Genomic DNA, 11,409 nt, shown 5'->3' with positions numbered 1-11,409 from the left:
TTGATTACAGCACATAGTCAAGGTGAAGAAACACGCTCCTAAGGAAAAAAAAATGTGATTCCGGAAACTGTGTTGGTTCAGCCAGGACCATACGTGGGTGGAGGTGATTGTGAGCGACAGTGTGAGAGACACACACAGTGAAAGAGGAAGAGGTTGTTCAGCACTGCAGACAGGCTTCTTCACCTCCGGCCCTATTACAGTTGGGGCCAGATGAGTTTTGTTGTGGGAGCTTCTCTGGGCACTGTAGGATATTTAGCAGCGGTCTTGAACTTAACCCGTTAGATGCCAATAGTAAACCCTCCCCCCAGCAGCTGTGACAACCCAAGAAGTCTCCAGATATCAGCAGATGTCCCCGAGGTAGGGGAACAAAATCACCCCTGTGTGAGAACTACAGGTATAAACTAAGTACTAACTGCTTTGTTGCATATTTATAGGTCACAACAAGCACTTCTCTAACTTTGACTGAGTGGCTAAGGATTCTAGACACAGGTCAGTGTTTTGCTGAGGGACACACAGGACTGTACCACACACAGGATGTGTAGGAAACGGTGGGTGAGTCGAGACAGAATCAGAGGAACTAGATCAGGCAGGTTCAAGGAGTTAAGATGAGTCAGTGGTGCGTGCGTGCATGCTAAGTCACTGCTGTCGTGTCCAGCTCTTTGCAATCCTATGGACTATAGCCCTCCAGGCTCCTCTGTCCAAGGAATTCTCCAGGCAAGGATACTGAAGTGGGTCACCATGCCCCGCTCCAGGCCATCTTCCCGACCCAGGGATCGACACAAGTCTTTTCTATTTCCTGCATTGAAAGGCAAGTTTTTTTTATCACTAGCGCCCCCTGGGAAGCCCGAGCCGGTGGTCAAACCTAAGAAAGACGACCAAATTAACAAAACCCCAAAGCCAGATATTCCAGAAAATAGCAAAGCCGGAGGCAAGCGGAGGGTTGTCACAGATGAAGGCTGGTGATGATCAGGAGCTGGGAAGAGGGAAACAGTCAGAGAAGGAGCTCTGGGGCATTCTGGGCATGGAAGGACCACAAGCAGCCGTGTCTGAGGACAGAGTCGAGCATCTTGCGTAGCTGGCACAGGCGGAGGAAGGAAGCCGGAGGCAGGAAGCGGAACCTAACGGCCCGCCCACCTGCTGCCTAAACCGCCTCCAATCCCCGCAAGGTCGTCTTTCCACAATCAGAGCTCGGAGCAGACGCCGGCGGAGAAACCACTCGGCCCACTCTGGAGCCGAGCACAGCCTATCTCTCGGGCACCTGTGGGGGCCTTGAACCAGCCCCGTGACCAGCCTCCCCCAGCCTCCGGGGCCCACGAGGGCCTTGAACCAGCCCCGTGACCAGCCTCCCCCAGCCTCCGGGGCCCACGAGGAAGAGCCTCTGGAACAGCCCCTCCACACAACACCCCCAAAGCACAAAGAACCAGTTGGGGGCCGCCAGGGACCTGGAGCCAGGCACCCTGCTCCCCATCGCCTCCGTCACCCTCCACCCTTCCCCTTCCCAACCCCTGTCCCCTGCGCTCACGTGGCCCCCTGCCTGGTTCCGCCCTATCCCCTCACATTCCTTCTGAGCCCCTAGGGGTCTTCTGCTTATGCCCACCTCTGAGCGCCGGCAGACTCGGACTTCAATCCCGGACCTCTTCTAAACGCTGTGTCTAAAGCCCGAGTCTGCCCTCCCCGACTCACTCATCCTCTGACTGTCCTCCGCTGAACCGAGAAGTCCAGCATCCCCGCACCCTCCCCGCTCCCGCTCCCGTCCCCCTGCACTCAGAGACTCCAGCCGCCTCTGGCTTCTCCCACCAAAAAGAACAAAGCCACATCCACCCTTCACAGTCTGAAGCCCTCGTTTGGTTTCTAAGCGACTCTGGGAAACAGCGCTTTGCTGGCTTCTCTGTGTCTCCCACCGGCGGGGAGCAGAAACCCGCAGGACCATCTGCAGCCTTGCTGCACGCCGTCCCTGGCACTTAGTAGGCAGAGGAGTCTTACTGCTTGCTGAGTACTCTTTTAAGTGCCTTAGTATGAATTACCTTCTTCTGTTCTCACAAAGGAGCTGCTTTACGCTATTGTTTATAACAATGATATCATAGTAATATAAGTAGTACTACTTGTTACCCTCTTTCTACAGTCAAGAATATTGAAGAGTACTGAGGAACATGAGGGAACGTCTTCAAAGTTCCATAGTTGGAAAATGGGGAGATTCAAACTCCAACGGTTTCACAGCCACCACTATGCATGGTAATGAGAGCCTTTTAAAGGGACTAATCCAGCTAAGCCACTGCTGCTGCAGATCCTCGGGGCTTTGTCGCAGGGACACAGTGAACAGAGGTGAGTGTGGGGCTTGGCTGGCGTGGACACAGGGTGGGACCAGCCTGGACCGCAGACACAGCTTCACAGACGTGCTGACTCTGCCGGGGTCGCTGCGGCTTACCTTCACCTGTTGTTTAGTTGCTAAGTCGGGTCCAATTCTTTGTGACCTATGGACTGTAGCCCACCAGGCTCCTCCGTTCATAGGATTCTCCAGGCAAGAATACTGGAGTGGGTTGCCATTTCCTTCTCTAGGGGATCTTCCCAACCCAGGGATGGAACCAACGTCTCCTGCCTTGACAGGCAGATTCTTTACCGCTGAGCCACCTGGAAAGCCCTTACCTTCACCTGAGTGGGAATGTGAGCACTTCCGTCATGGGAAGGCGAGACAAACCAGGGTGGCAGGGTCTTGTTGCACCCAGCACAAGTCACAAAATGAGGGCAGGAGAGGGGCTCCTGGTCCAGAAAAACTAGGCGGACACCAGGATCCCACAGGGCTGAGCCGAGACCCAGCCTGAAATTAGAGGTGTGGGGCAAGCACAGAAGCTGGTGGCAGCAGGGCAGAGATCCTGCCTTGCCCAGACAGAGCATCGCCACTGGTCGGGTATGCTGGGCCAGCCTGCCCGGGGCCCAAGGCAAGAGGGAGAAGACAGGATTGACACCAGACTCGGGGCACAGCTCCTGAGCGTCCCATTCAGAGGAGCCGCCCGACAGCCCATTCGGGATCCTGGACCCCCAGTGGGGGCTGCACTGTTTCCGTTTAAAGCCTGTGTGAACAGCAGGGGAGTGGGGCTGTCACCTCTGGGAGAGAACGGCGTGAGAAGGTGATCACCCTGCACCTGAGACTCTATAGAGCCTCCATCTAATGCCCTCCCTGGGCTGGGAGGACCACCTCAGATGGTTTCATAATGAACAAGCACTCCAGCCACCTCCCTGTCCCTTCAAACAGCCCAGAGCCTGCCTGGAACTCACCCGCATGGGCTCATCAGGGAATCCGGGTTTGCTCGGCCTGTCGTGGCGCCGGGATCTCAGGAGCTGCTTGGCCTGCTTTTCCGTCAGAATGGGAGAGGCCCCTGAAAAAGTCAGGAAGGACCTCGGGGACTCTCAGGCACCCCCATCCACGTGCCATCTCGCTGTCCAAGGCCAGGCATTTGCAAGTCCAGTTTGGGTCAGCACACAAAAGTTCTATCAGAGACCTGTCTCAGAGGGCTTGGCTTTCCCAAAGGCTCAGAAAGGAATTTTTAATTGTTCCTAAGATGGCTAGGGCTGCATAACTAAAACTTATTTACCTACTGTGATGACCCATTCCTCTAAGAGTGGCCATTACTTTAATGGATATGTTTCTTTAAACACATTTTCTTCAGGTCCCTGGTCAGTGTGTTTCTTATCCCTCAGGGTTGCTTTGGTGAGATTCTTTCAAAGCTTCAACACACTAAAATCAAGTTTAAATTGTTACTAGAAGATTCCCCCATGACAAGAAGATTATGTTAAACTTGGTAAGCACCCACGATCCCTCAAAACAGATATTATAATTAAAGTAAATCAAGTTTTGATAATCATACACAAACTCTAAAAGCCATTATCATAATAAAAGTATATCAAGGGAATTCCCTGGTGGTTCAGTGGTTAGGACTCCCACTTTTACTGCAGGGAACTCCACGTTCAATCCCTGGTCGGGAAACTAAGATCCCACAAGCCAGGCAGCACAGCCTCCCCCCCCCCAAAAAAAAAATGTGGAAAAAAAGGTATGTCAAATTTTAAGATTGATCAGCATTTTTGAGAATTAGTATTCAAATGCATTTAAAGATTAAAAAAAATTTATCTCTTATGATAGCAATTCTGGGAGCCTACTCTTAAGGGAAAAAAAAGCATTGAATTATTATGTATTAGGTATTATTTGAAATTCTGAAAAAATACTTTAAAAATATAAAATACATTTATTCCAGTTTATCTTGTCAGCAAAGAAATCGGTTTCGGGACTTAACGCTCACCTGAGAAGAAAATCAGCAAGGTGAGATACAGCACAAGCACAAAGAACCCCTTCATCCTGCCGGGCCCTCTCTCTGCCTGTTGCAGAATGAATCCCCCCCACAGAGAGCCAGCCTACTTGAAGGAAGCCACATCCGGCCCAAACGCTGTTTGTGCTTTGACTCACAGCGCTCACGGCATGATGCGAAAACTCATCTGACTCGGAGGTTTTTATTATGATCACCAAAATATTTTCCTCTGAATTCCTATAAATTTTCGTCCTGAGGAAGGAAATTATCCTTCTGTCATATGGCTTTCAGAGCTTGAATTTGACAGAGCAACACGTGACAACCATTTCATTTAAACAGATACATAGACATCTTGGAGTAGCTTGTGTTTATCTGTAGCTTCTGTTTATGTTCCTATTGTTTCATTGAGGTTGAGTCATCTCTTACATTTGCATATTTTATGACATTTTTCCAAAGCCCATTCACCAATCTAATTTGACTTCCTCAATAATTTCAGAGGTGGGCATGGAAAATAGCCAGGAGCCTGATGAGGGGGAAATTTTTTTCAGCTGACCTTGTAGCCAGCTAGACCAGGGTTCATGCCTGGGGTTTATGTCTTTCTAGCAATGTAACCTTCCATCTGAGCACCAAAGAATTGATGCTTTTGAACTGTGGTGTTGGAGAAGACTCTTGAGAGTCCCTTGGACTGCAAGGAGATCCAACCAGTCCATCCTGAAGGAGATCAGCCCTGGGATTTCTTTGGAGGGAATGATGCTGAAGCTGAAACTCCAGTACTTTGGCCACCTCATTCGAAGACTTGACTCATTGGAAAAGACTGATGCTGGGAGGGATTGGGGGCAGGAGGAGAAGGGGATGACAGAGGATGAGATGGCTGGATGGCATCACTGACTCGATGGACGTGAGTCTCAGTGAACTCCTGGAGTTGGTGATGGACAGGGAGGCCTGGTGTGCTGCGATTCATGGAGTCGCAAAGAGTCGGACACGACTGAGCGACTGAACTGAACTGAACTGAACGTAACCTTCCATCAGTCACTTATCCTCTCTCCTTTTTTAAAAGAAAGTTTTGTTCTTTGTAGCTGTGCTGGGTTTTCCTTTCTCCGTGCGGGCTTGCTTGAGTTGCAGTGCGCGGGCTTCTCATTGCAGGGACTGCAGCGGCTTCTCTTGCTGCAGAGCATGCGCTGTAGGTGAGAGAGCTTCAGTAGCTGCCATTCGCGGGCTGGGCTCAGTAGTTGTTTGTGTGGGGGGGGAAGGAGGGGGTCTCGTTGCCCTGCAGCATGTGGGATCTTCCAGGACTCGGATTCGAACTGTGTCCCCTGCATTGGCAGGCAGATTCTTAACCAATGGACCACCAGGGAAGTCCCCACTTACCCTTTCTGAACTTCAGTTTCTTCTCCTGAACAAAAGAAATAACAGCGCCTACCACGTAGCCACGTAGGCAATGGAATGAGCTGCATAGCTCATCTTTTTATAAACAAGGAAATGAGGTTCAGAGAGGTGAAATAATGTCCAAGTTCACATGTTATGCAGAAGTCCAGCCAAATTCTTCTGTCTTTAAAGCCCAGCACTCTTCCCATTATGCCCCCAGAAGGGCTCTGGCAGTATGCTGTCAGTCCCACTCTAAGCAGCCTCACTCCACACTGAAGTGTATTTTTTTAAAGATAATAAAATCTCAAAATCCAAATCACCAAATATATATCACAAAAAATTTTAAATATATTATAAAATATGTGTGTGGATGGTACTTGGCATTGATTGGGATAAAATTCTCAGCTCAGAGAAGGGATCTGATGTTTGTGTGGTTACTTTGCCCACTCAAAAGAAAACAGCCTCCTATCGGTAGTGTTCCAAGTTTATGCTAATGCTGTGTAACTGATATTAAACCAAAGTGTTCTGCCCATTCTGTTGGTATAAAAATAGTCTGAACAGAGTATAAACAAGGGGGAAAAAATCATGCATTGTTAGCAAAGTCGCCTCATATGTTAATTTGCTCAATATTTTATGTTTGGTTTTATGTACTCTGTTGCTATTAACATCCTTCTGTTTTCATACAGTTTTCAATAACTGTAATTATTGAGAAATTTTAGGAGCACTATTTTTGTCACACTAAACACCTTGGCTTTTTATGTGCATTGTCAAGCCTTTTATTCTTTTTATTCTTTGTGGTTAGAACAAACATTAGCTGCATTGTTATACCAAATAAACATCGTCTGTGGGCCAAAAAAAAAAGTTTATACCTAGCTAGAAATTTCTATGTATCCAATGTAAATTTACTATAAAAGTATTTTTTAATTTGGCAACTATTGTCTTTATCAGCACTGTCCAATAAAATCATAATGTGAGTCATAGATGCAAGCTACTAATACATAATTTACATTTTTCTAGTAGCCACATTTTTATAGTAAAAAAGATAATAATTTTTCATTATACTTATTAACATGAAATATCCAAAATATTATTTCAACAAGTAATCGAGATAAAGTAATAGTGAGATATTTCAGATTCTTTTTTTTTCTGTACCACATCTTTAACACCTGCACATTTCAAGTGCTCAGTAGCCACATGGGCCTGCTTTCTGCCATCTCTCTTGCCGCCACCAGATTCTAAGCTACTATTACCTTTCACCCAGCTGCCTGTGCCCATCTCCCAAGAGGTCTCCCAGCTTCCCTCCCTGTTTGCTTCAATCCATTCTCCATGTAGCAATAATGATAGTCTTCTTAAAACAGAAACACAAAATATAAATCGGGCCTCATCACTTGCCTGCTTCATAATCCTTCTTTATCTTCCCACTGTGCTCAGAACAGAATGAGAATCCCTGCGATGCACTACAGGATGCTGTGTTATCAGGGACTGTGGTCCTTTCCAAACCCAGTCCGAGCACACCCCTCCAGCTCATGCCATTCTAGCCACACTTCATTACTTTCAACTTAACAAGCTCTCTCCCACCCAGGACCTTTGCACATGCTCTTCTTCCCTGTTCTTGGGTTTTTCTCAATCTTCAGGTATCCGTTTGTAATTTCCCTTGCATAAGCAAGCACCACCCCTACATAATGAAGGTTCCCTGCCACGACCACCACAACTGTCCACCTCATAGCACTCCCTGTAAACAGGTAAATGTTGTCTTTGTTTACTTGTTAAAATCCGTCTCCTCCATTGGATTGTAAACTCTAAGTGAAAGTGAAGTCGCTCAGTCGTGTCCGACTCTTTGTGACCCCGTGGACTGTAGCCCACCAGGCTCCTCCATCCATGGAGGTCTCCAGGCAAGAATCCTGGAGTGGGTTGCCATTTCCTTCTCCAAAACTCTAAGTAAGCTTGTATTACTTTTATAATTAAAAACAAAAACAAAAAAAAAAACAGAAAGAAGAGGGAACCTTGAGTGGACAGAAGTGCTACTGGAGAAAGGCTGTATCCCACCCTGGGATACTGCTTCAAGGTCTCAGGTGAAAAGCCACCCAGGTGTGATACTGGCAGGTCATTCAAATGCCTTTCAGGTGGGGCTCTGGGGATATCATCTCACAAAAGGGAACAATGGCAAAACTCAAAGTGCAAGATAATCTTGAGAGTGTCATTCTGGTGGGGAGAATTTCCTTCTATTTGCCTATGATCACTTCCAGGGAAACTGGGAGCATCAGTTAGATGAGTCACCCGGGCTCACAGCAGAAGGCACAGTTCCCCAAAAATCCACAAGGTGGCAGAGTAGAGAGAAGAACCTGGGACAACCAAGGTCAGGGGAAGGCACTCAAGGCCACCAAGGTGCACTATTCCGTAAGTTGCCAACAACACCAGAGAATCCACGGGAGGTGGAGAGAGACGGCGCTGCAGTGCCTCAAACTGTTTTCCTATCTTTTTAACTGATCTGAAGGCCCTCATCAGATACTGAGGCATGACAACATTTAAGAATGGTTTCTCCAGTAGTCATCTATGGATGTGAGAGGTAGACTATAAAGAAAGCTGAGCGTTGAAGAATGGATGCTTTTGAACTGTGGTGCTGGAGAAGACTCTTGAGAATCCCTTGGACTGCAAGGAGATCCAGCCAGTCAATCCTAAATCCTAAAGGAAATCAGTCCTGAATATTCATTGGAAGGACTGATGCTGAAGCTGAAGCTCCAATACTTCAGTCACCTGATGTGAAGAACTGACTCGTTGGAAAAGACCCTGATGGCGGGAAAGATTGAGGGCAGGAGAAGGGGATGACAGAGGATGAGATGGTTGGATGGCATCACCAACTCAATGGACATGAGTTTGAGCAAGCTCTGGGAGTTGGTGATGAACAGGGAAGCCTGGTGTGCTGCAGTCCATGGGGTCGAAAAGAGTTGGACATGACTGAGCGAATGAACTGACTGAAGAATATATAAAGAAAGAATAGGAAAAAGCAAGGTTTAGTCACTCAGTCGTGTCTGACTCTTTGCGACCCCGTGAACTGTAGCCCGCCAGGCTCCTCTGTCCATGGGATTCTCCAGGCAAGAACACTGGAGTGGGTTGCCATCTCCTCCTCCAGATCTTCCCAACCAAGGGATTGAACCTGGGTCTCCCACATTGCAGGCAGATTCCTTACCATCTGAACCACCAGGGAAGCCCCAAAGGAAGAATACTACCACCCATATTCACAGCACCCTGACATAATGGACATTTTCATTTGTATCGGTTTCCTATCTGTCTCTCTTTTTTAAATAATTTTTTATTTACCTATTTTTGGCTGTGCTGGGTCTTTGTTGCTCTGTGGGCTTTCTCTAGTTGTGACGTGAGGGCTTCTCATTGCGGCGGCTTCTCTTGTTGCAGAGCACAGGCTCTAGGGGGCATGGACTTCAGTAGTACAGCTTCTGGGCTTTAGAGCACAGGCTAAATAGTTGTGCTGCATGGGCTGAGTTGCCCTGTGGCATGTGGGATCTTCCCGGGTCAGGGATCGATCGAACCTATGTCTCCTGCTTTGGCAGGCCGATTCCCCCACGGAGTCATCAGGGAAGCCCTCCCATCTCTTTTAAAAAGAAATTCTTCAAAGTTTAAGGATCGGTGATAAAGCCAGCATCATCAAGCTCTCAACATAATCACACAGCATAGTGTTTCAATAGGATAAGACAGTGATTTCAAATTCTGTGAGTTAAACTTCAGAAACAAGGGAACATCTTTTCTTTTTAACTATAGAAAGCTGCTGAACCGGTCCCAAGAGAATTATAATATGTCCACATTCTTTAGGCCCAGAGCCAATTAAATAAATACTAACATTTCCTTATGTAGTTGTTCTCTTTTTAATTTCTCTTTTCTGTTTTTCTTTTTTTGCTCTCTTTTCCACTAGACTACAAATGCTATATATTCACCATGTACATATGATTCTTGTACACTCTTCATAAGGTACCTCCATAACCTGCATGTGTACCCACCCACATGTTAATTTACAGGCACACTGTGAGATCTTAGGCGTGGGCTAGGTAGACTGAATTCTTAGCATCGGTTCTTCACCATCGCCACTGCACATCTTTACCACTGACATCTTTACCATGTCCTTCTTTACCATATGGTTCTGCAGTCCTGTGCCTTAACTTTGGGCCCGGCCAAGTGACGGGCTCTGGACAGTGGGAGGGTAGCAGACATGACCCAAACAGAGGCAGGAAATGTATTTGTGTAGTTTGGTGTGCCCTCTTGCATTTTGCAGTCATCGCTGCAAAAAGAGCTTTCCCTGGACAGCTGCCGTCCTTCAAGCTTGGTCTCAGAATTAGTTTACATGGACAGTGTCTACACCGATGTGCAGCCGGCAGCAGACCCACCCAGCCCAGCCCAGCCTTGCTCAGCTGCCCTCCAGCTACCACAGCCTGTAGCAGAGCCTCCCAATAATCTGCAGGCTCTTGAGACTGTGTGTGCTGTGCTTAATTGCTCAGCCGTGTCCGACTCTTTGTGGCCCCATGGACTGTAGCCCACCAGGCTCCTCCGTCCATGGGATTCTCTAGGCAAGAATATTGGAGTGGGTTGCATGCCCTCCTCCAGGGGATCTTTCCAACCCAGGGATTGAACCCAGGTCTCTCACATTGCAGGCGGATTCTTTACCGTCTGAGCCACCAGGGAATGATTGTTACTTCAAGTCACGGAATTAGGGAGCGGGCTTCCCAGGTGGTGCTACTGGTGAAGAACTCACCTGCCAAAGCAGGAGACTTAAGAGACGAGCGTTTGATCCCTGAGTTAGGAAGTTCGCACAAACGAGCTAGGAACACTTTGTTAGGCAGCATTACCCTGACAACAGATAACTGATGCTGTTGTTATTCAGTCGCTAAGTCGTGTCCGACCCTTTTCAACGCCATGGACTGTAGCACACCAGGCTCCTCTGTCCCTCACTATCTTCTGAAGTTTGCTCAAATTCATGTGCATTGCCTGAGTGATGCTATCTAACCGATCTTATCCTCTGCTGCCCTCTTCTCCTCCTGCCTTCAATCTTTCCCAGCATCAGGGGCCTTTCCAATAAGTCAGCTCTTCACATCAGATGGCCAAAGTATTGGAGCTTCAGCTTCAGCATCAGTCCTTCTAATGAATATTCAGGGTTGATTTCCTTTTGGATTGACTGGTTTGATCTTGCTGTCTAAGGGACTCTCATGAGTCTTCTGCAGCACCACAACTTGAAAGCATCAATTCGTTGGCACTCAGCCTTCTTCACGGTCCAACTCTCACATCCGTACATGACTACTGGAAAAATCACAGGTTTGACTGTATGCACCTTTGTCAGAAAAGTAATGTCTCTGATTTTTAATGCACTATCTAGGTCTGTCATAGCTTTCCTTCCAAGAAGCAATATCTTTTAATTTTGTGACTGCAGTCACTGTCTGTAGAGATTTTGGAGCCCAAGGAAATAAAATTGGTCAGGGGTGTAATGGGATGGTCAGCATGTGCAAATCTGGGTGCTTTGGGGTCCAAGTTAATAATTGGATGTTGCCAGAGCTTCATTCAAAAATGAATGAATACCTACTGTGTGGACGGAGTGGTACAATGGTCCAGACTGTGAGCTGTGGAGTCATCCATAGACCTGAGCTTGAACCCTGGCTCCGAAACACTGCCTGTGCTACATTGAAGCTGTATGACGCTGCGCACATTCCTTACTGTTCAAGTCACTGTCTGCTCATTATCTTAAAGC

The 11,409-nt window shown here is 47.6% G+C and overlaps 1 protein-coding gene and 1 long non-coding RNA gene across 3 annotated transcripts in view; one reads left to right on the top strand and one right to left on the bottom strand.

Moving 5' to 3' along the window:
* The window catches only part of C19H17orf67 (chromosome 19 C17orf67 homolog), a 29,399-nt gene extending 25,036 nt beyond the window's left edge, over window positions 1–4,363 (bottom strand). For both annotated transcript variants that reach the window (XM_005905704.3, XM_070388898.1), the window contains exons 1-2: window positions 4,293–4,363; window positions 3,274–3,374 (exon numbers count right to left, since the gene is read on the bottom strand). In XM_005905704.3, coding sequence (XP_005905766.1) covers window positions 3,274–3,374; window positions 4,293–4,347 — 156 coding nt within the window. In that variant the 5' untranslated portion in view covers window positions 4,348–4,363. The remainder of the gene's footprint in view (window positions 1–3,273; window positions 3,375–4,292) is intronic.
* On the top strand, window positions 916–5,037 carry LOC138992039 (uncharacterized). Its single transcript, XR_011467842.1, has 3 exons — window positions 916–2,322; window positions 4,248–4,312; window positions 4,902–5,037. It is a non-coding gene; the product is annotated as an uncharacterized lncRNA (long non-coding RNA).
* The last annotated feature ends 6,372 nt before the right edge of the window (window positions 5,038–11,409 follow it).

Source organism: Bos mutus, chromosome 19 (genome assembly GCF_027580195.1).
Source record: "Bos mutus isolate GX-2022 chromosome 19, NWIPB_WYAK_1.1, whole genome shotgun sequence".
In the NCBI taxonomy this organism is placed as follows: Eukaryota; Metazoa; Chordata; class Mammalia; order Artiodactyla; family Bovidae; genus Bos; species Bos mutus.
The sequence above is the reverse complement of the archived record's forward strand: the minus strand, read 5'-3'. Positions and strand labels throughout refer to the sequence as shown.